This window comes from Mustela erminea, chromosome 1 (genome assembly GCF_009829155.1).
Source record: "Mustela erminea isolate mMusErm1 chromosome 1, mMusErm1.Pri, whole genome shotgun sequence".
NCBI lineage: Eukaryota > Metazoa > Chordata > Mammalia > Carnivora > Mustelidae > Mustela > Mustela erminea.
In genome coordinates, this window is record NC_045614.1 from 40,301,656 (window position 1) to 40,324,692 (window position 23,037).

Here is a 23,037-nt window from a genome sequence, read left to right on the forward strand (position 1 = left end):
ACCAAAACCCTGACATACAACCAGGACAAGGGAGTTAAATAATTATTGTTTTACAACATTCAGTTTGATTGGTTATGCAGCAACAGATAACTGAAACAGTAGGCCCTTGTAATAAATATCTACTGTTCGTTGAACAATTGTTTGCCTGGGCAATCACCAGGCATGGTAATAAAAACAATGCATGGATTATCTCAACCTTCACATAAACTCTTTAGAATCCCTAATATCAGTCCCATTTTACAAATTAGGAAACTGAGACCAAATAACTTGCTGTAAGTTCCAGAACTATTAAGTGTGCTGAGACCCAGGTGTGCCCAACTTCCAAGCCCCTGCTACCCAAGGAATGGATGAGCCCATGTGAAGAACACTTTTTTTTATATAAAGATTTTTGTTTCTTTATTCGACAGGCAGAGATCACAAGTAGGCAGAGAGGCAGGCAAAAAGGGGAGGCGGGGAAGCAGACTCCCCGCTGTGTAGAAAGCCTGACCTGGGGCTTGATCCCAGGACCCTTAGATTACAACCTGAGCCAAAGGCAGAGGCTTAACCCCCTTAGCCACCCAGGTGCTCCAAGAACACTCTTTAAACTGTTTCATACATAACCTTTTACCTTTTATCTTCATCAAAGCTCCCAAATTTAAGCAAAGTGGTTTCTACTTTGAAATTTGTTATTGTATTTTTTATTTTACATTCCTATCTCATTTAAGATCTTTTCTCTGGGCCTCTGATCCTTCATCTGTAACATATGTAAGTAAAAGAAACTACTTTGTAGTACTGTCCTAAAATCAAATGAAATAATCCACATAAAGTATAGACCTGTAATAAAAATTCGGTAAATGTTCACTACTACCCACACCACCTCACTCCCACTCTTCATGTCTTGCCTTAAATACCACTTCTTCAGAAAAGTCTTTCCCTGGCCACATTACATTTAAACATTTAAAAGGCTCCCTTTCATTTTCTATCACTGCACTTTACTCCTCCCTTCAAAGCACTTACCACAATTTTTAATTATATGTTTACTTGCTCCTTTATTGTTCTTCCACCACTAGAATGCAAACTACTCAAGACACCACCATATCCCTGAAACCAAAAATCCAGCCTGACATAAATAAACCAAAGTTAATAAATGAACTAAAGGGGCACCTGGGTGGCTCAGTGGGTTAAAGTATCTGCCTTCGGCTCAGGCAATAATTGCGGGGTCCTGGGTTCGAGACCAGCGTTGGGCTCTCGGGGAGCCTGCTTCCCTCTCTCTCTCTCTGCTTGTCTCTCTGCCTACTTGTGATCTATGCCTGTCAAGTAAATAAATAAAATCTTGAAACAAAATTTAAAAATAAAAAATAAATGAACTAAAAAATAGGAAAGTACAGTATACATAAGTAGGTGCATTAAGTCAGGGCCTAATGGAAACCGGAGCAACACTGGTTCAGGCTCAGTGAAGGAACCAGCTTGACTCAAGAGGCAGTTTTTATTAGGAAAGCACAGGGGGAGGAGAGGGAGTTGCAGCTACACCTGAATGAGAAAGATTAGGAGAATGGAGTTTACCTAACAAGCAAGGGAAGGACAAGGGACTGATAAGGTTATAGGAAGAATAACCCGACAGCATCACCTGTAAAAAGAAGCTAATATCGGGTGCCTGGGTGGCTCATTGGGTTAAGGCCTCTGCCTTCAGCTCTGGTCATGATCCCAGGATCCAGTCCGCATCGGGCTCTCTGCTCAGCAGGGAGCCTGCTTCTCTGTCTCTCTCTGCCTGCCTCTCTGCCTACTTGTGATCTCCGTCTGTCAATAAATAAATAAAATCTTAAAAGAAAAAAAAAGCTAATATCAATGCCTATTTCCAAGAAGCGCTGTCAAGACGAAATGAGATACACATAAATACGCATACGGAATTTGCTTCGTGAGCTGAATGAACAGTTAGCTGTTACTACTGTTGTTACAGTTTTGCAAGGAGAAAATGCAAACAAGTGCTGAAAGGCCCTCATTGAGAATGGACAACCGCCACAATTAAAGGACAAAATGAGAGAAGTAGCAGACGAGGAAAAGGGAGGAGAACGAGGCTCATTTGGTGTCCGTGAGGCAAAGGAAGGAGAGAATATCAAGAAGTGGGGAGCAGTCAGCCAAGACGTCGAGACAACTCTAAAGAGAACGGGGAAGGAGAAAAGTCAAACGGACGGGTCAGCTGGGAGGTCAGCGCGCACCATCCCAGGGCAGGGGAGAGGCTGAAGACCAACGCGGGACGAAAACAACAGGGAAAAAGTACGGGAACTACGCTGACGGGACAGAAACAGCAAAGGTTACAAGGCTCCAAACGCCACGTATTTACAGCGGCTGGAAATCTCTTTGCGGTGGGGATTTAGCAAAGTTAAAGGCGAAAACGAGCTTCTGCAGCATCTGGAACGCACACCTGACGGAGTCACTTCGTCAGCACCAAAAGCACCTGCGGAAATCTCGGAAAAGGGCAATCAGTAAACCGAGAAGTGCTCCCTCGCTCTTTTCCTCCCTCCTCGCTAAGCAGCTAATGGGTAAGTAAAAAGTGAATGAATCGATCAACTCATCAATCCCCTAAATTCGCTCTTTCCGAGGCCGGACAGCGGGAACTCGCCTGAGAAAGTACGGCTTGGCGTAGAACTTGAAGTCGACCCCCTCGAAGTAGACGTCGAACTCCGAGACCCGGGCGTAGGGCACGCGTATGGCGATGGTCAGGAAGTCGGGGTCCTGGCTGAGGTCGAACGCCGGGGTCAGCATGACTGCGCTGGACTCCGGCGTCCGAGCTGCTCACGCTCCCCGCCGCCGCGCTGCCGCCACTCAAACTCTGCAGCGAGTCCCCACACGCCGGGACCCAGCCGGCTAGCCAGGGTGCTTCCGGCTCGAGACGGAAGTGCGCCTGCGTGGGGCAGGAAGTCCCGCCCCCACGCCGTTTTCCATGGAGACTAGGCGCTGTTAACCGAGAAAGGGCGTGGAGCGCGGGGGATCTGACCGCGGGAATTGAACCAAGAATATAACTTGGAGAAATCCGGACAAGAATCCTCTTCAGACCCATCAAGCCTGTTTCGAGAGCCATAGAGGTGATTTTTAACCAGCATTGGCTTTGCAGGTAGAAAGACCTGCGTTTGAATCCCTTCTCGGCCACCTGTTAGCTGTGAGTTCTTGGGAAAGTTCCAAACCCTCTCTACGTTTCAGAGAACGCTTCTTTAAAATGACAGTGATGCTAGCCCCTTAGAGATGTGAAGATAACGTGTAATTATGCAAGTAAAGCTCTAACAACGCACCTGTGTGGAAGCAGTCACCGCAGTAGCCACAGCAGCGTCGTTACTGTGGTTTCCCTTACTCCTCACCTGCCTGGTCACCAACTCCCCTTTCTCCCTCCCTCTCCGTGTTTCTCTGCTCATTTCTCCTCCTCTCCCTTCCCCTCTCCCTCTCTTTTTCTGCTACTTTCTCTCCCCTTCCGAATTCCTTATTTGAGTATTCTCGTTTATGGAGCGTCCACTCCACTAACCTCATCTAACCTGCACTATGAACTCCAGAGAACACGACTCAGGGAGGATCCGTACTGTATCTTATAATCATGCACCTTAACATGATCAGAACCCAGAACGTCTGATCCTTGAGCCCTGTTAGTGCCTGCCGTCCCTCTGTCTCCCTTCTTGCCTTTTGTCACTTTTCTCCATACACCTTTAGTCCATGCTCCTCGGATTCTCCCAATGCCGGCCCCACTCATCTCCCTCTTTTTCTACATATTCCTTTAGCCTGCCTTCCTCTCGTTGTATTTCCTGTTATTCCACAAGAAACGAGACTATTCGGGAAATACTGTTTACTTCCTGGTTTGAAATGTCAGTGGAAAGGGATAAGAGTCATCTCTGGGGTAATGAGTGGACCAGATCACTTCAAAAATCTTCACAACCTCCAAGTTTTATGAATCTTGAATATTAATTAGGACTTAGGAAAACATTAGCAGGAGCAAGTAAAACAAAAGTCTCAAAATCAAAAGCAATCTGCTTAACTCTGGGAGTTTTGATTAACACAAAATAAGAAGTTATATGTGAAACAACTGAAAGAGTACTCTTTAAACGTTCATCAATTTCCTGGGTAGCAGAAGGATTAATAGAATTAATTGAATACTTACCTTGTGCCAGCACTGTGCCAAATCCTTTATAATGATTTCCTATTTGCCTCCTGACAGCTCTTTGAAGTAGGCCTCTAGGATCCTCCCCAGGATTGCACAGGATCACACAGCAGTGAGTTGTGCAGTGGGAATTGAAACCCAACTGAATCTGATTCCTGGGCCCAGCCTCTAAAATACTATAGGGTTGATTCCCTCCAATATTACCACTCACCCAGCTGTTTCACGTTCTGAGTCAAGCCATCCTGCTTTAGACCGTACTGAGCCTAACAAATAATAGCCGCTCAATATTGAAAATGAATTGGTGCAAACTTGGAATTAGCGGAGCTCTCAAGAGGTCTCTTGAGATAGGCCTTTGGCTGGATCATTTCAAATTAGCTAGTCTAAAAAGAATCTTTACTTCTATGAGGAGACCTTATTCCTGTAGGTCACAAGCATTAATATTTTAAAATTATTAATACCAAAGAAATAACTGAGACTGGATCTATGCCATCCATGAGGAGACTATAAGTGAAAGCACTTTAGAAGTAGAGCTGTGTACTTCCTAGGTATTTTATTCTGTATTTGACCAAATGCACACACACAGGATTGCATACCGATAAACAGACTATAGGGTTCAATACTGCTGTTATTTGTAAAAAACATATATTGCATCTGCTATTATCACAAAATATTGACTGTTGCAACTGTATAACAGGGCTCTGTTGTTTTACTTCTAGGTGATAGTTCATTTTATTTTTGTATTTCTAATTAGTGGTAAATTACACAAGTTAAATACATTCTCTTTTTAAAAAAACAATGTTACAGAAAAGTTTCCCTCTTCTGCAGTCTAACTTTTGTCCCCTCTTCTACTTCCCCAAAGTTAATCCCTCTAGATACACTTGCATACATTTTTATTTAACATATTAATAATAGCTATTGTATCTTTATTTAAATCCAATTAATTATCATATAAGGTATTATTGGTTTCAGCAGAATGTTTTCTCTTTCTTTGTACATTTCTAGGTACCCTGTTACTTTACATCTGTCTGTGCATGGGCACATTATCACACCCTATATGTAAATCTACATTGTTTTATTTTTTTACTTTGATCATTTTTTAGACCTATGTATATTGCCTCAGGGATCATGTTGAGTTGGGTCAGTTGAGTTTCACGTCTAGATAGAGACATTGCTTGAAAATACATTATTTCAACATTTCATATTAACTGTTGTAGGGGAAATCAAACAGGAATGAATTTTTTCATCATTTTTTGATCCATTCAAAAAATTTGTTTTCATTTTTCTTTTTCCTTCAGGCTTACTTCTGGATCCCCTTTAGTGTTTTAAAAATAGTTTTTTCCTTGGTCACCTTTATTGAGGACATGTATATAATATGCCATCTCTGATTATATTAAATTAACCTGTCCTCTAACAAACTTGATTGTAATCTGCTAGGTTCAATATTAAATTTAAAAATATATTTTCAATAAACAGTTCCAATTTCAGCCTTATGACAAAATTCTATTGTTACAGCATTCTTCTAGTGGTGAAATGCTTCTTGTTTCCAGAAGGTGGCATTCATATAGGCTATTAAGACAGTGTTATCACAAAGAACAGTTTTAACTTACATTGGAAATAGCTTCCTTAAAAGGCTATTTATGGTTTTAGTTCATTATCTGAGCCATTTTGGGGAAGTGGTGGGATCTTACACAGAACTTACACCTTAACCCTTGTTAGTATTTTGGTATACCTACTTTCACACTCTTACCTACTGAGAAAAGTATAGAAAGATTTTTAAACAAAAATGGTATTATACTCTATATTTTTTACTTTTTTTCACCTTACATAGCATTACAATATTTCCATTTGGCTATTTTTTTGGTCAAGAATATTGTACCATATTAAACTAACACTTAAAAATATGAACAAAGGGATAATTGGTTTTGAGAAAGGAAAAAAGAGATGAAACCAATAGTAAAATCATAAACATAGATCACAATCCTAGAATAAAAAATGCAAAAGTTGAAATACAAACTAGATAAAACATTTCAAAGTTTGAAAATATATTGTCCTTTTATATAAAAGGACAGTAAATACAATAAGACTAGACATCCTAAGTTTTGCGATTCCCAGTTATAAACTGCTTCCACGAGGGCTTGGATGAGTACTTGGATAATCTACAGATGAATACTGGATTGTAAAAGAGGCTTAAGGGATCATCCCAACAGGATACAGACAGAACAGACAGAGCAGACAGAGCAGACCATGACCGCTTTAGAGTTAAGCACGACTCTTTCTGGTCCTTGCCCCAATCCTTCAGCCCGTTCGAGTTACATTGTTTAAAAGAGCACAGCACTGGCAATAACCTAGCACAGTAATGGTTATTTCAGGTAGGATTTAGTCCAATCCCAATTTCTTACAAGCTTGGTAAAGCTCTGAAGAAAATCTAAAATGGCTGCAGCTGACACCAGTAAACTTCTTGCAGCATTTTTGTGCAGTGTGTAGCTAAGGGCTTAGCAACATATATTTCAAGATGCTAGTCCCATCCCATTAGATGAAATGCAGATCACATAGCAATGCTCACCAAACAGCAATTCAAGCTTCCTTCATTGTTTAACATCATATATATAAAAGACATCTACAGAAGGTGTTGTTTTGATGCCCTGCCCAGTTGCCCTTTATGGAAACGGGGCACCCATCTGTCACTAGCAGGCAAGTGTTATTAATGGCTCGCCCTTGACCCCTTCTTCAAAGAATTGCCCCAGTCCAGTGTTTCTCCACCTCAGGTATTTCTGGGAGATAATTCTTTGTTGTGGGGAGCTGTCCTGAGCACTGTAAGATGTTTAGCAGCATCCTGGTCTCCAACTTTCCAATGCCAGTACCAGCCTTGCTGTTGTGACAACCACAAATATCTCCCCAGACTTTGCCAAATGTTTCTTAGGGGACAAAATTGCCCACAGTTGAAAATAACTGCCCTCAGTTGATTGGAGGCTCCAGGAAGTCATTACCACCACCATCACCACCCTGCCATCAAGGCCCACAAATGTAAAAACTGATCTGGGGTGCAGAGACTGCCTTAAAGGAGCAGATGACTACAGCATGTTTATGCTCTAGAGTTCCTTATGGGATCAGGTCAAGAGTGGCTTTCCCCAAGCCCACATCTTTGCTCAGCTCTTTCCCTTTCCTTGTCCTTCTTCACTTCCTCCCTTATAGATTTCTCCTATAAACGCCCCCTGGATAAATCACAGGCATTCACTTCCTTGTCTCAGGCTCTGCTTCAGGAAATAAATGTAGGGCACCTGACCCATGAACTCATCTTTTTTTTTTTTTTTGAAAGATTTTATTTATTTATTTGACAGAGATCACAAGTAGGCAGAGAGGCAGGCACAGAGAGAGGGGGAAGCAGGCTCCCTGCTGAGCAGAGAGCCCGATGCGGGGCTCGATCCCAGGACCCTGAGATCATAATCTGAGCTGAAGGCAGAGGCTTTAACTCACTGAGCCACCCAGGCGCTTTCCCATGAACTCATCTTGAGAAACTCCTTCTTTAACATTCTTTACACTTCTGCAGAACTGCTAGAGAATTGTACCTACAATATCTACCAAAAATACATGACAAGTTTTTATGTTATTTTTTTCAAGTTCTCATAATCTAGTTATGATTAATCTAATTAATCTTTTCTTTGATTCAGAGTGAATGTGTTTTTAGTCCTTTTTGCAGAAATGACCTAAATGTACCTCTTTTGGCATCAGAGGCTGTGGTGAGATTGTACGTAGGCACAACCACCTTTAAAAATTGTTCGGCAATATACTCTGATAAAGTTAAGCTTGGGTATGTCTTAACACCCTGCAATTCCTCTCTTTGATGCATAACAGAAACAAGTGGTAATCACCCATCAATAGACATGTACTGGAATGTTCATAAATGCATTATTCATAATAGCCCAAACTGGATACAATTCAAGTGCCCATCAAGGGTACAATAGACAGACTGTAGTATATTCACTCAGTACTGCTGCACAGCAAAAAGAAAGAATGAACTCCTGCTATACAAAATATGCATGAATCACACAAGCACATTAAGTCAAAAAGGCCAGATCCAAAAGAGTTCTTAGAATATGTTCACATTTATATGAAGTTCAAAAGGGGAAAAACTACTGTATGGCCATAGATGTGAAAATAGTGATTACCTTGTGAAGGTGGTTATTGACTGGGAGAAGGTATAAGAAAAACATGGGTGATGATATACAAACATAGTTTGTATCTTGACTTGGATGGGGATTACATGAACATACACATACGCAAAAATTCATAGAGCCATATATTTGAGATTTGTGTGCCTTATTGTATGTGATATTTCAGTTAAAAGTAGGAAACAATCAGAAGATTTGGATTACCTATGGATACTGGGAATCTAGGCTTACCACTGTGTCCCTCACAGGGTACTGCCCTTGACTGCAGAGAAGTGCCTTGTATAAAATTACCCCTTTCCAGAAGGGTAATACTTGATACAAAGGCCTGTCATCCTGCCTTATATGGGACAAATTTGAAAGCCATCCCCACTACAGGAACTTCCTGTAGAATTGACAGAGTCCTTGGTTATAATTGCATTGTTGGCCTCTGTCCAGTCCCACCTTCTCCTGCCTACAGGTATAGCTCCCAAGACCATTCCCCCAAAACCATCTGCATTCAGCTGTCCTTCTGAAAACTCTGTTTCCTAGAGCCCCAGTCTAAGATGTCATCTAAGCTACAGCTCTATCCTTCCAAATAGATTGGAATGCCCACTTTCCTCTCAAAACCGAAATCCCCAATGTGAACTCAATGACCTCTTTCTTGAATTTTCTTCATGGTTGTTTCCAAGCATTTCTTCACTGAGGGGTCTTGTGCCTTGATTTTGCTTGTATTTTTTTTTTTAATGGTTGCTGGGGCTCTCTGTCTTCCTGAATGCCTTTTGATTTATTGCAGCTACTCAAAAGAAAACCTGTCTTGTGAAGAAAATGGTCAATAAAACTATGAGCTTTAACCAAGAGAAAAATAGTTTCCCCTGCAACTTGAAACAATTTCTGTTGATTATATGTATTGTAAACTCATTACAAACACTTCTCTATCAAGCTAAAATAGCATAAATGGATTGTTTTATATTGTTTTCCCAGAAGAGTTCACATTAGTCACTTTTTTTCCTGAATAAGGATAAATCTTTCAGTAAGATGCCCTAGTGTTTAAAATGCCCATAGTAATTATGTTATTGCTATTGGTACATAATCAAGACATAGCCTTGGATCCTTCTTCCAGTCTTCTTTGGCTTTCCCCCATTCTGCTCTCTGATTATATATACTCTCTGTTACGTGTTCCTTCACCCCTCAATTATTACACTTCTTTTCTTACATTGACATTTTTTCTGTTTCACATCATTTTTCCCTTTATGGGTTATATTTATTTATACTTGTTTTTCTTGATCATTTCAATATTTAGCGACCATTTATTGTGATTTTTAAAATCATAACTCATAGCCAACTAGATCTATTCTCTATTTAGATAAGACATAAAGAAACAAAAAGAAAAAAGAAAACTTCAACTTAGGTCTTCATGGCATCAGAAGTCTCCAGCCAATGGTAAGGAATCTGAATAGACATCATAGAGCCAATTGCCTCCATTATCATAGTTAATGTAACTTTTTTTCATTCTGGAAAATAATGCTTGAGTTCTTATCTGGACAGCACTGTTCCCAATTACCATAAGTGTGTGGTCTACATTTAGTCAACAATAATAGCTGGCATTTATTGATTGCTTATTGTATACTCACCATTTTTCCAAGTGATTTCATTCCTTTATCAATTCTGTGAGGAAGAAAGCTTTTCTGTCACCAACAATATTTTATAAATGAGGAAACTTGGACTTGGAGAGTTGAGTGATTGCCCGAGTCCCATGGCTTCTAAGTGACACAGCCAGGATTGGGTACCCTGAGGTTGCCCTGCCTCCAGCCCACTGTCTATAAAACATGTGTTTCCGTTCTTGATGCTCTGAGAAGAGGGAAGAAGTGAGTGGAGATAATAAAAGGTAAAAGATGTGATTTCTAACTTCAATTTAGACTTTAGTAAAGAAAATAAAACACTGAAGATTTAGCAATTGTGGTAGCCAGTTTCCAAAGATGCCTCCTCCCATGATGAGCCACCACTCCTAAGAATCACACCCTCGTTTGGTCCTTTCCAACAGTGAATCAGAGTTGGCCCTGGGTAGCCAAGACAATGCAGCAGAAGTGACACTGCGTGCCTTCTTAAGGCCAGGTCATAAAAGTCCTTGCCCCTTCTATCATGTGCTCTTGCAGCACATGCGCTGTGGGAAGCTAGCCGCAGTGTACGGATTCCAACTAACCTGAGACCACTAAGCTGCAGGGAATCCCAGCCTAGCTACATGCAAAGGCTGTGTGGCCAGCCCCAGCTGCCTCCTCCATCCCCGCCTAGTCACCATTCACAGGAGTGAAGATGCCATTTTGGACATTGGAGCCCCAGCAGACTTCCACATGGAAGCCAGGGGAATTTTAGCCATGTGCCAGAAACAAGGCACCAGCGTTGTAGCCCCATCCCAGCCATCTCCAATCCTTTGAACAACTCCAGCTGACGCTCTGGCCCTGTGAGAGAAAAGGTAAGCCATGCCCAGGGTGCCTATCCTCATTTGTAATTCACACAACGTTAGCATAATAAAATGCATTGCTATTTTAAGTCACTAGGTTTTGGGGAGGTTTGCAACACAGCGACTGATACATGGAGCAACAGTGAAAGACAACAAAGAGTATACAGATTAAAACAGGGAGATCCAGAGATAGAGAAATGCTCGGGGTTGGAACAATTAGAAACATCTCATTTCTGATAACAAAGTCTGGGTCCCGAGCAAAGGCTCCAGCAAAAGTGCAGATAAATTCACCGTATCTGATGTGAAGTCTGCAAGAATTGAAGCACTAAGCAGTGGGCTTGGAAAGGAGTCTAGGGCCGATTGGTGAGTGTGCTGATTGCCAAGGAAAATAACTTCCCAGCTGAACAGGGCTACGAAAACCATCTAGTACAACCCAATTCTTTTTTTTTTTTTTTTTTTCTTACAAATCAGGAAACTTAAACCTAGAGAAAGAAGAGATTCTGGGAGGTCATGTAGCTGGTTGGCACAGGAGTTAATACCAAGGCTAGGGTGTGGGCTCTTTCCTCCAGGAACCCACAATTGGTTAGGGAAATGGGAGCCCTGCTTTGCGGCTGAATCTAGATAAGCTTTCTCCCCTGGCATCAGATATACCACAGGATATCCATCCTAATAGATCCTGAGAGCCAGGGTAGCGTTTAAAACCAGCTGCTTTAATCTGTAGTTGTAAAACGTCTAACATTCTTACCTCATTTCCTTCCTTCACGTAAGAAACGAACTGGACAGACTCTACACCTTTCCATCTCTGAGCTCTCACCAAATTCTTCTCAAGGTTTTTTGTTGTTGCTTTTTTTTTTAAACAACTTCATAGGGATGTAGTTTACATTTCATAAAATCTGCTCCATTTTAGGTGTGCCCTAAAGTGCTTTTTAACATAGAGTTTTGCAGCCCTCACCATTGTCCAGTGGTGGAATATTTTCATGGTCCCAGTAAAATCTCTCTGCACCTTCACAGTTAATCCTTGTTCACACTGGGAGTTGCAAACAAATAATTTACTTTGTCTTACAAGATTTGCCTTTTGTGTACATTTCAGATAAATGGGACCAGGCAATAAGTGGCCTTTCATGGCCTGTTTTTTTGCGTGGCCTGTCTTTGAGGTTCCTCCATGCTATAACATGCCTCAGTCCTCATTCCCTTTTACTGATAAACAGTATCCCGCTGTATGGATGTATTTTGTTTATACATTTACCAGTTAGATGACATTTGAGTTGTTTCCACTCTTTGGCTATGATGAATAAGGTTGCTTCTATTAAGTTTTAAAAGAAGCGAGGATTGCTTACTATAGAGATACCACTTATAGGAGTTTTGGGGGTTTTGAGGGGATTGCTTATTAAAATAAGACACAGGAAAACATGAAGATGAAAATAAATTCATCATTCAGATACACTCACACGATTAATATTCCACACTTTTTTGTTAAACATGTACATGATTTTTTTCTTTATAATACTAAATCCTACATTTTTTTATAAAATTATTTTCTTTTGGGGGCACCTGGGTAGCTCAGTTCAGCTCAGGTCATGATCCCAGGGTCGTGGGATCTAGACCTGCATCGGGCTCCCTCCTCCCAGTGCTTAAACCACTGAGCCACCCAGGTACCTCACAGCTGGGTTAGTCTTTTGTGAACATCATCTTGTTTCATAGTGTCCTGGGAAGTTCAATTTTGTTAATGTCTATGGCCTGGAAATTTTGAAACAATTTCTACATTTTAATAGAGAAATCATCTGGGTTCATCCAGAGAATTCCTGGGTTGAAGGCGCCCTTTGGGTGAGCTATTTGTAATAAAATCACGGTCCTGACTTTCCCTCCCTCTCTCTCCATCTACCTCCTGGCCCACCTTCCATTTAGACCAGAGCTCTGAACCTCCTTCCCTGTTCCAGTGATGAGGTGAACATGCACTGTGAGTCAAGGTATTCTAAAAAGTAGATGGTCTTGAAACCATAATGTCCCTAAGTAGCACTATTATGATCTATATTAGGTATGAATTTTCAAAGCACAAGATTCAGGTGTGCAAAAAAAAAAAAAAAGTAACTTTGACTTTCTATACCAGAACTTAATTTCTCTCTCCAGCTGTGGTTTGCCAATCAGTAAACCTGGTCACTTCAGAGTTTTTCCCAGTCTCTTTGGGATAAATTAAAGGGGTCAATGTTCTACTTTAGGTTGTATTAGGAAAAATATAAACAATATTTCTATCTTCTTTCTAAAGAAGATAGAACTTCTCATTACAACTCAAGAGCAAGGATCTTAACATTTTAACTTGCCTCTGAACTGTCTGCCTTGATTTTTCATGTTTTTATTTACAAATGTTAGTCACACCCAGATTATAAAACTCCTTCAAAGTACTGTTTTTGTTTTTGTTTTTTTGGTTTTTTTTTTTAAGATTTTATTTATTTGACAGAGATTACAAGTAGGCAGAGAGAGAGGAAGGGAAGCAGGCTCCCTGCTGAGCAGAGAGCCTGATTTTGGGGGGGGGGGGGGCCTCGATCTCAGGATCCTGGGATCATGACCTGAGCCAAAGGCAGAGGCTTTAACCCACTGAGCCACCCAGGTGCCCCCCAAAGTACTGTTTTTTTAAGACTTGTCCATATATTTCACCTATTTCTTAACTCACTACTGCTTCTTGCATCCCATTCCTTCTTCTTGAATTCAGTTTCCTTCTTCTCAAAATATATGTTTATTATTCATTTTATTATTCACTTTTAGACTTCATGTGCTATATTTTACCCTCTGGATTAAATTCATTTTGCTGCTATAACAAATTACCACAGAGTTATTGGCTTAAAACAACAGAAATTTACTCACAGTTTTGGAAGCCAGGAGTCTAAAATTTGTTTCAGCGGAAAAAGGCCAAAATGTCAGAAGAGCTGGTCCCTTCTGGAGGTTCAGGTTTCCTTGACTTCTCTAGTGTCTTGAGATTGGCTAAATTCCCCAGCTTATGACCCCTTTCCTGAGTCACTCTAATCTCTTGATTCATCATTAGAAATCCAACTTCCTCCTTAGATCTTTTTGCCTTTCTCTAGTAAGGACTTCTGTGATTACATTTAGGGTCCACCTAGATAATTCAGAATAATCTCCCCATTTCAAGATCTGAATCTTAATCATGTCTGCAAGTTCATCTTACTATGTAAGGCAACGGTGACATGTTCCAAGGAGTAGAGCATGTGGACCTCAAGGATCCACTACCGTTCCACATGTAAAATATATCCATTCCATCCCAATACCCATCAAATTCTGAACTCACTACAACTCAAGTCCAAAATCTCATCTAAATATTATCAGCTCAGAAGTTCCAAATCTTAAAATCTAAATAAGGTATGGGTGAGAATCTGGGTATGATTCAGCCTCCAGCAAAATGTCTCTCTATTTAGGAATGTATACAACTAGAAAGCAAGTTATCTATTCCCAAAATACAATGGTAGGATGAGCATAGGACAACAATTATGAACATTCACGTTTCAAAAGGGGAAAAATTTCTTTAAAATTTTTTTTAAAAAGAAGAAAAGAAAGGCATCATTGGTCCCAAGCAATTCTGAAATCCAACTAGGCAAACTCCTTTAGCTGCTTGCAGTGCCCAAGAACAGCCCTGTGTGGCTCTCGGCTCTGCCTTCTGGGCCGATAGTTGTGCACTCTGAGTTATCCTTTTCTTTTTCTTAAATAAGACCATGTGTTTGCAGTTGAGTTTTTTTTTTTTTTTTATCAGCCTGTTTACTGTCTGTAGAATTTTTGGGGTCCAACAGCCTTCCTTCATTTAGTCCCATCTGTTTCTTTCTGCCCACGCTGGCAGTGTTTCTACTGCCATTGTCAAAAACTCTGTTGATCTCTTGTGTGGCCTGAGGATTCACTCTATTAAACCAAAGGCTCTCCCATGGGTCTTAACTGGACAATATCATTTCCATTCTTGGCCTATGCTGAGATAACTAAGGAGATCCATACGTCATATATCTAATCTCTTCAAAGAGCCCTCTCTGGAATTGAATACTCCAAATTTATGATCCTTTCCAGATCCTGGCAACAAGTTGTCCAGACACATCCGTGATTTTCTCTCCAGACCATAGTTTCCTTACAGCGAATCCTCTAAATTTTTACATCTTTTACCTTGTGGATAGACTGAGAATTTTTCAAATCATCAAGTCCTGGTTCCCTTCCACCTTTTTAAAAAATAGTTCTTCCTTAAATTTATTTCTTACCTCTCAGATTTTACTAAACACTGTAAGAATAAGCCAGTTTGTAACTTCGACACTCTCTGCTAAGTATCTGAGTTCATCCTGTACAAATTCTGCTTTGCACATAACTATAGGAAACAGTTCACCTAAGCTTCTAACACTATATACCAAGGATCTTTTTTCCTCTAGTTTTCCATAACATGTATCTCATCTCCCTCACCAGCAGCTCCTTTAGCATTTTTATTTCTATCAACATTATGTTTATGATGATTTAAGTCTTCTCTAAGATAATATATACCTTCTCTACCATGCTCCTCACTTCCTTGTGAACCGTTACCAACAGCATCTTTAACATCTATATTTCTACCAACAGTCTCTTTGAAGAAATCTAGAATCATGTGTCTCAAAATTCTTCCAGCCTCAGTCCATTACCAAATTTCCCAACCAATTGAATGCTTTTAGTATTTCTTACCTTTATACCCTCTAAGTTGGATGACAATTTCTCAAGCTACAGAAGTCTAGTCTTTCTTCAGCACATTAATGATATTATTCCATTGCATTTCATCTATGTTGTGGCTGATGAGAAATCTCATTTTTTTAAAAGATTTTATTTATTTATTTGACACACAGAGATCACAAGTAGGCAGAGAAGCAGGGGTGGGGGAGCAGGCTCCCCGCTGAGCAGAGAGCCCGATGCGGGGCTTGATCCCAGGACCCCGAGATCATGACCTGAGCCGAAGGCAGAGGCTCAACCCACTGAGACACCCAGGCACCCCGAGAAATCTCATTTTTATTTCCTTGCATGTACACAGATTTTTCTTTGTGAATTGAAGGTTTCCTCTTTTTCCTTTATGTTCTGTATATTTGTTGGCATATATCTAGGCCTGCATTTCTTTTCATCTATCCTACTTGCAACTCATTCTTTTTCAGTGTAAGGATTTGTACTTTTTTACAGCTCTTTGAAATTCTCAGCCGTTATCATTTTTAATATTGCATCCTCTAGCCCCATTTTTTCCTTCTTGGAAGTCTAATTGGAAGTATATTAAACCATGGGGCACCTGGGTGACTCTGTCAGTTGAGCATCTGACTCTTGGTTTCTGCTCAGGTCATGATCTTAGGGTTGTGAGATTGAGCCCCACTTCCTGGCTCTGCACTGAACATGGAGCCTGCTTAAGATTCTCTTTCCCTCGTTCTCCACCCCTCCCCCTCCAAAGATGTATATTAAATACCAAAGGAAACAATCAACAAAACTAAAAGGCAGCCAAAGGAATGGGAGAAGATATTGCAAATGATGTATCAGATAAAGGACTAGTATCCAAAATCTGCACATAACTTATCAAACTCAACACACCCCAAAATTAAAAATCCAGTTAAAAAAATGGACAAAGGACATGAACAGACATTTCTTTACAGAAAACATACAAATGCCTAACACATGAAAAAATGCTCATCATTCATCATCAGGGAAATACAAATCAAAACCATGATAAGATACCAGCTCACACGGGTCAGAATGGCTAAAATTAACAACTCAGGAAACAACAGATGTTGGTAAGGGTGCAGAGAAAGAGGAACCCTCTTACAGTGTTGGTGGGAATGAAAACTGATGCAGGCACTCTGGAAAACAGTGTGGAGGTTCCTCAAAAAGTTGAAACTAGAGCTACCCTACCATCTAGCAGTTGCACTACTGGGTATTTATCCAAAATACAAAAATAGTGATTCGAAGGGGCATGTGCACCCCAATGTTTAAAGCAGCAATGTCCACAGTCAACAAACTATGGAAAGAGCCCAGACGTCCATCGATGGATGAATAGATAAAAAAGATGTGGTATATATGTGCAATGGAATATTATTCAGAGGTCAAAAAGAATGAAATCCAGGAGCGCCTGGATGGCTCAGTGGGTTAAAGCCTCTGCCTTCAGCTCAGGTCATGATCCCAGGGTCCTGGGATTGAGCCCCACATCGGGCTCTCTGCTCAGCAGGGAGCCTGCTTCCTCCTCTCTCTGACTGCCTCTCTGCCAACTTGTAATCTCTGTCTGTCAAATAAATAAATAAAATCTTTAAAAAAAAAAAAAAAGAATGAACTCTTGCCACTTGCAATGATGTGGCTAGAAGTCAGTGTATTATGCTGAGCAAAATAAGTCAGTCAGAGAAAGACAAATACCATAAGATTTTACTTATATGTGGAATTTTTTATTTTTATTTTATTTTTTTAAAAGATTTTATTTAGGGGCACCGGGGTGGCACAGTCATTAAGTATCTGCCTTTGGCTCAAGTCATGATCCCAGGGTCTTGGGATGGAGACCCACATCCAGCTCCCTGCTCAGTGGGAGGTGTGTTTCTCCCTCTCCCTCTCCTCCTGCTTGTGTTCCCTCATGCGCTGTCTTGCTCTCTGTCAAATAAGTAAGTCAAATCTTTTTTTTTTAAAGATATTATTTATTTATTTGACAGAGAGAAAGAGCATGAGCAAGCAGTGGCAGAGGAGCAGAGGAAGAGGAAAACAAAGGGAGAGGGAGAAGCAGAATCCCAGCTAGCAGAGAGCCCAAAGAGGGGGGTCAGTCTCAGGATCCTGAGATCATGACCTGAGCCAAAGGCAGATGCTTAATCAACTGAGCTGCCCAGGCACCCCTAGAAGGTTTTTTTTTTGTTTTTTTTGTTTTTTTTTTTTAAGACTGATTGATTGATTTTAGAGAAAAAGCATGCGCAGGTCAGAGGAGGCACAGAGGGAGAGAAAAACTCAAGCAGATTCCACATGAAGTGCAGAGCCAGACAGAGGGTTTAATCCCAGGGCGTGGCCCCTAGATCATTACCAAGAGTCAGATGTTCAACCAACTGTGCCACCCAGGTGCCTCCCATAAGTAAAATTTAAGAAACAAAACAGATGAACATAGGGGAAGGGAAGGAAAAATAAAATAAGATTAAAAAAAAGAGAGGGAGACAAGCCATAAGAGACTCTTAACTACAGGGAATGAACAGGGTTGCTGGAGGGGAGAAGGTGGAGATGGGGCAATTGGGGGATGGGCATTAAGGAGGGCACTTATAATGAACACTGGGAGCTATATGCAAGTGACGAATCACTAAATTCTACCCCTGAAACTAATACTACACTATATGTTAACAAACTTGAAGTTAAATAAAATTTTGAAAGGAAAGTAAATACAGTAAAATATAATTGAAATCCTATAACCAAAAAAAGTATATTAAATCCTCTCGTTTTATCCCTTTTTCTTTTAACCTCTTAATTTATTACGTTTCTTTATCTCTTTGTGCTACATTTTCAGTAACTTCCTTAGCTCTAGCTTCCTTTTGTATTTTTTCTTGAGTTTTCTCTTCTGCTAGATTTTATATGCTATTTAACTTTTAAGTTGAGTTTCTAATTTGAATAATTACATATTTTGTATTATTAGAAGTTATGCTTTTTTTATTTTCAAATCTGCCCTATCCCTTTTGGTAGTTCCTTGTACCCTTTTTTTTTTCCTACCATGGTTTATTCTTGTGTGTGTTTTATAGTTTGGAATGATGAAATCAAAGTCCTTGGAATTTTTTTTTTAAGATTTTATTTATTTATTTGACAGATCACAAGTAGGCAGAGAGGCAGGCAGAGAGAGAAGGGGAAGCAGGATCCTTGCTGAGCAGAGAGCCCGATGCTGATGCCAGGGGCTCAATTCCAGGACCCTGGGATCATGACCTGAGCTGAAGGCAGAGGGCAGAGGCTTTAACCCACTGAGCCACCCAGGCGCCCAGTTCCTTGGAATTTTTTATGTGTGAATTTCTTGAAACCTAGTGTGTTAGTTTCTTAGGGCTGCCACAGCAAATTACCACAAACTGGGCAGATTATACAACAGAAATTTATTCTCTCAGGGTTCAGGATGTCAGGAGTCTGAAATCAAAATGTCCACAGGGCCATGCTTTCGCTGAAGCTCAGGGGAGAATCTTTCCTAGCCTCTTCCAGTTTCTTGTGGTTCATGTCGTCTCTTAGCTGTGGCAGTGTGACTTCAGTCTCTGCCTCCATATTCACATGGCTTCTTCTTTTACCTGTGTGTGTTTCCCGGTGTTGTTTCTTCTCCCAAGGATAAGGATACCAGTCATTGGATTGAGGGCCCACTCTGCATTCAAGATGATTCATCTTGGGATCCTTAATCATATCCACAAAGATCCTATTTCCAAGGAAGTCACAGTCTGAGGTTACAAGAGGACATAAATTTTAAGGACTCACTCTTCAACCACCACACCTAAGATTTAATTAATTATATTCTGTCAATCAAAATTTGCTTTTGCTTTCAGAACCCCAAAGTTCTACCAATTTGGGATCATTTTAACCTAAAATTTCTCCTTGTATTTTTTTCTTTTTTCTTTTCTTTTTAAATTTTGATTGATTGATTGATTGATTGCCCCACAGAGGCCTATGTGAAAATGGGCCATTAGGAATTCTCAATCAGATCCTTTCCATCCTCTGGGGACCACTGTCCACACAGGCAACATCTCTCCTATCTTTTGTGAGGTAGGTTGTTTTCTAGGTTTCTGTTCAGAGTGCCACTCGGGATCTGGTTCATTTTTATGGTATTCTATTTTTTTATTTTACTTTTTAATTGTAGTATAATTGACACATAATATTATATTAGTTTCAAGTGTGTAAGAGTGATTTGACAATTCTTTACATTATATAATGCTTACTACAATAAGTGTAGTTACCATCTGTCACCATACAAAGTTATTACAATATTATCAACTATATTTCGTATGCTGTTCTTTCATCTCCATCACTTATTTGTTTTATAACTGGAATTTTTTATCTTCCAATCACTTTCACCTATTTCACCCATCTTCCTCACCCTCTCCCCTCTGGCAACCACTAGTTTATTCTCTGTTTTTAATGAGTCTATATTTGTTTTTTGTTTGTGTGTTTCTTATTTGTCTGTTTGCTCATTTGTTTTGTATTTAGGTTCTGTATGTAAGTGAAACCATATGATATTTCTCTTTTTCAGTCTGACTTATTTTGTTTAATAGAATACCTTCTAGATCCAATGAGAGGACCAGGTTTTATTTCAGTGTTCCTGTTCTGACCTCACACCTTGCTTTGGCTCTAAGCTTTATTTCCTAGCCAAAGAAAAGTTTGACTGTAATGCTGAATAACCACTCTAGTCTCTTACTTTCTTATAGTTTTGTAGCCTCAGAGATTGTCTTCACTTTCCCACCAGCTCAGCTGTGCATATCAAAAATTTATGTATCACTGAAGGATACCAAATAAGATGTGAACAAATAAGAGATTGTAATTATGTTAGATTGGAAAAGCAACATGAGGAAGATGTTAATTCTTCTTCAGTTAACTCACAAATTTATTTCAATGCCAGTAATTTTTTTTTATTTTGAAATGAGACAGACAGTTCTGAGTTCATATGGGAAATAAATAAGAATAGCCTGAAAAGCTCTAAAACAATAGGGCCCTATAGTAGATATTTAAACACATTATACTGCTAGTAGTTAAAAGTGTATTCTCCCATGGAAGACAGACAAACTGAATAGAAAGCGCAGAAATATTCCAGAATACACAAGGAAATTTAGTAGGTGACAAAGGTACTGTCTCCAATTGATATGGGAAAGATGGCCTGTGTAGTATTGGTGTTGAGACAACTGATCCGAAAAAAATAAAGTTGTGCTTGTACCTTAATCAGAATAAACTCCAAGTAAAACTAAGTTTTAAATTTTAAAATGAAACTATTTTTATTTGTAAGGGTTCTTTATGCATATTCTGGATAATCCTACAAATCAATAAAAGACAACTTGATAAAAAATGATTGAAGGACTTGAGCAGATGCCTCATAAAATAAGACGTCTAATTGGCTAATGAATACATGGAAAAATGCTGACTTTCATTAGTCCTAAGGGAAAGGAAAATTATACCCACAATGAAACACCACTACAAGTCCACTAGAATGGTTCAAATGAAAAAGACCAATAGCACCGACAGTTGGAGATGATGTGTAGCAACCAGGATTCCCATTCTCTGCTGGTGGATGTGTAGGTTGACACCAGCACATGGTAAAACTGTTGGATGGCACCCACTAAAGCTGAACTTTTATCTACTTTGTGACGTAGTAAATGTCCCTCTTAGGTATATACTCAACACACACAAATTTGTGTGCTCACCAAAGACAAATGTAAGAATGTCCACAGTAGGTATAAAGTTAAAAGATTTCCTTCCACTTTTGTCCATCTGTTCTGGGCTTCTTAAAATATAAGATAAATTTATCTTTATTATTCAATCCTTGCTACTCAAAAGTATTGTACTACCACCAGCAGCAAAAGCAACATCTAAGAACTTATTAGAAAAACAGAATCTCTTGGGGTGCCTGGGTAGCTCCGTGGGTTAAACCTCTGCCTTCAGCTCCAGTCAAGATCTCAGGGTCCTGGGATCGAGCCCCACATCAGGCTCTCTGCTAAGCAGGGAATTTGAAAAGCCATAGTTTAAGCCATGGTTAGTCAGATATTCTCTTATGTGTAGCTAAAATCATTCCAACAGATACAGACATAACCCCAAACTTCCTCCCCTTGCTGAATTTTTTATTGGCTGCCATGTTATATATGTCAGTTTGCACACTTCTCTTTGCTCCAGCAAACATCTATACATATATATTTGCAGTACTCTATCATTGTTTTAATTTGCATTACCCTGATTACATTTGTTGTGAAGTATCTTCTTACAATTAACTTCTCATATGTTTACTTGCCATCTTTGGTGAGGTGTCTGTTAAGGTCTTTGGCACATTTTTTAATAGGATTGGTTTTTTTTTTTTATTGTTGAGTGTTAAATGTTCTTTGTATATTTGGGGTAAGAGTCCACGATATAGTTTGCCTATTCCAAGTATTTTCTTCCAGTCTATAGCTTGTCTTCTAATTCTCTTGAGATTGTCTTTCACAGAGCTTAAGTTTTTCATTATAACAATGAAGTCCAGCTTATCAATTATTTCTTTCACAGATTGTGCCTTTGGTTTTATATCCAAAAAGTCATTGCCATATGCAAGGTCATCTAGGTTTTCTCCTACATTATCTTCTAGGAGTTTCATTATATTGGGGTCTATGAACCATTTTGAGTTAGCTTTTGTGAAGGTTGTAGGGTTTAGGTATTGTTTTGGGGGAGTTTTTTTTTTTGTTTGTTTGTTTGTTTGTTTTTGTTTTTGCCTGTGGATGTCCCATTATTTCAGCACTGTTTGTTGAAGAGATTATTTTTGCTCCATTGTATTGCCTTTTCTCCCTTGACAAATATCAGCTGACTAAACTTATCAAGGTCTATTTCTGGAATCTCTGTGCTGTTCCACTGATTTGTTGTCTATTCTTTTACCAACCCCACAATGTCTTGATTACCATAGCTTTAGAGTAAGTCTCGAAGCCAGGTAGCATCACTCTTTGTTCCAATTCTGTTCTTTTCCTTCAAAGTTATACCGGCTATTCTGAACCTTTTGCCACTCCATATAAACTATAGAATCAGTTTGCCAATATCCGCAAAATAACTCACTGATATTCTGATTGGGATTGCATTTAATTTATAAATAAAATTGGGAAGAACTGACACCTTGACGATACTGAGTGTTCCTAGACGTGAACATGGAATCTCTCCATATTTTTAGTTCTCTTTTCATCTAATTCTATAGTTTTCCTTATACAGATCTTGCACATATTTTGTCAGATTTATTCTTATATATTCTCAACTATTTCAGTTTGTGGGGTTCTATTATGAACAGTATTGTGTTTATAGATTTCAAATTCCAGTTGTTCAATGCTGGCATATAGGAAAATGATTGACTTTTGTAGATTAACCTTGTATCTTGCAACCTTGCTCTAACTGCTTTTTAGTTCCAGAAGGTTTTTTTTCCATTTTTTTGAATTTTCTACATAGACAATTTTGTTATCTGTAAACAAATCAGTTTCATTTCTTCCTTCCAAATCTGTATACCTGTATTTCCTTTCCTTGTTTTATTAAAATAGCCAGGATTTCCAGTATGATGTTGCAAGTAATGTTAAGAGGGAACATCTTTGCCTTGTTACTGATCTTAGTAGGAAAACTTCTCTTCATTAAGTATGATGTTACCTATA

General features: G+C 39.5%; 2 protein-coding genes across 3 annotated transcripts in view; one reads left to right on the forward strand and one right to left on the reverse strand.

Annotated features, from left to right (window-relative positions):
- SHQ1 (SHQ1, H/ACA ribonucleoprotein assembly factor) overlaps window positions 1–2,867 on the reverse strand; it is a 101,214-nt gene extending 98,347 nt beyond the window's left edge. For both annotated transcript variants that reach the window (XM_032325059.1, XM_032325048.1), the window contains exon 1: window positions 2,600–2,867. In XM_032325059.1, the coding sequence (XP_032180950.1) occupies window positions 2,600–2,742 (143 nt within the window). In that variant the 5' untranslated portion in view covers window positions 2,743–2,867. The remainder of the gene's footprint in view (window positions 1–2,599) is intronic.
- Window positions 2,868–9,667: 6,800 nt separating this feature from the next.
- Window positions 9,668–23,037, forward strand: part of GXYLT2 (glucoside xylosyltransferase 2) — a 109,966-nt gene continuing 96,596 nt past the window's right edge. Inside the window, exon 1 of the mRNA XM_032325079.1 lies at window positions 9,668–9,708. Within this exon, the coding sequence (XP_032180970.1) occupies window positions 9,683–9,708 (26 nt within the window). The 5' untranslated portion in view covers window positions 9,668–9,682. The remainder of the gene's footprint in view (window positions 9,709–23,037) is intronic.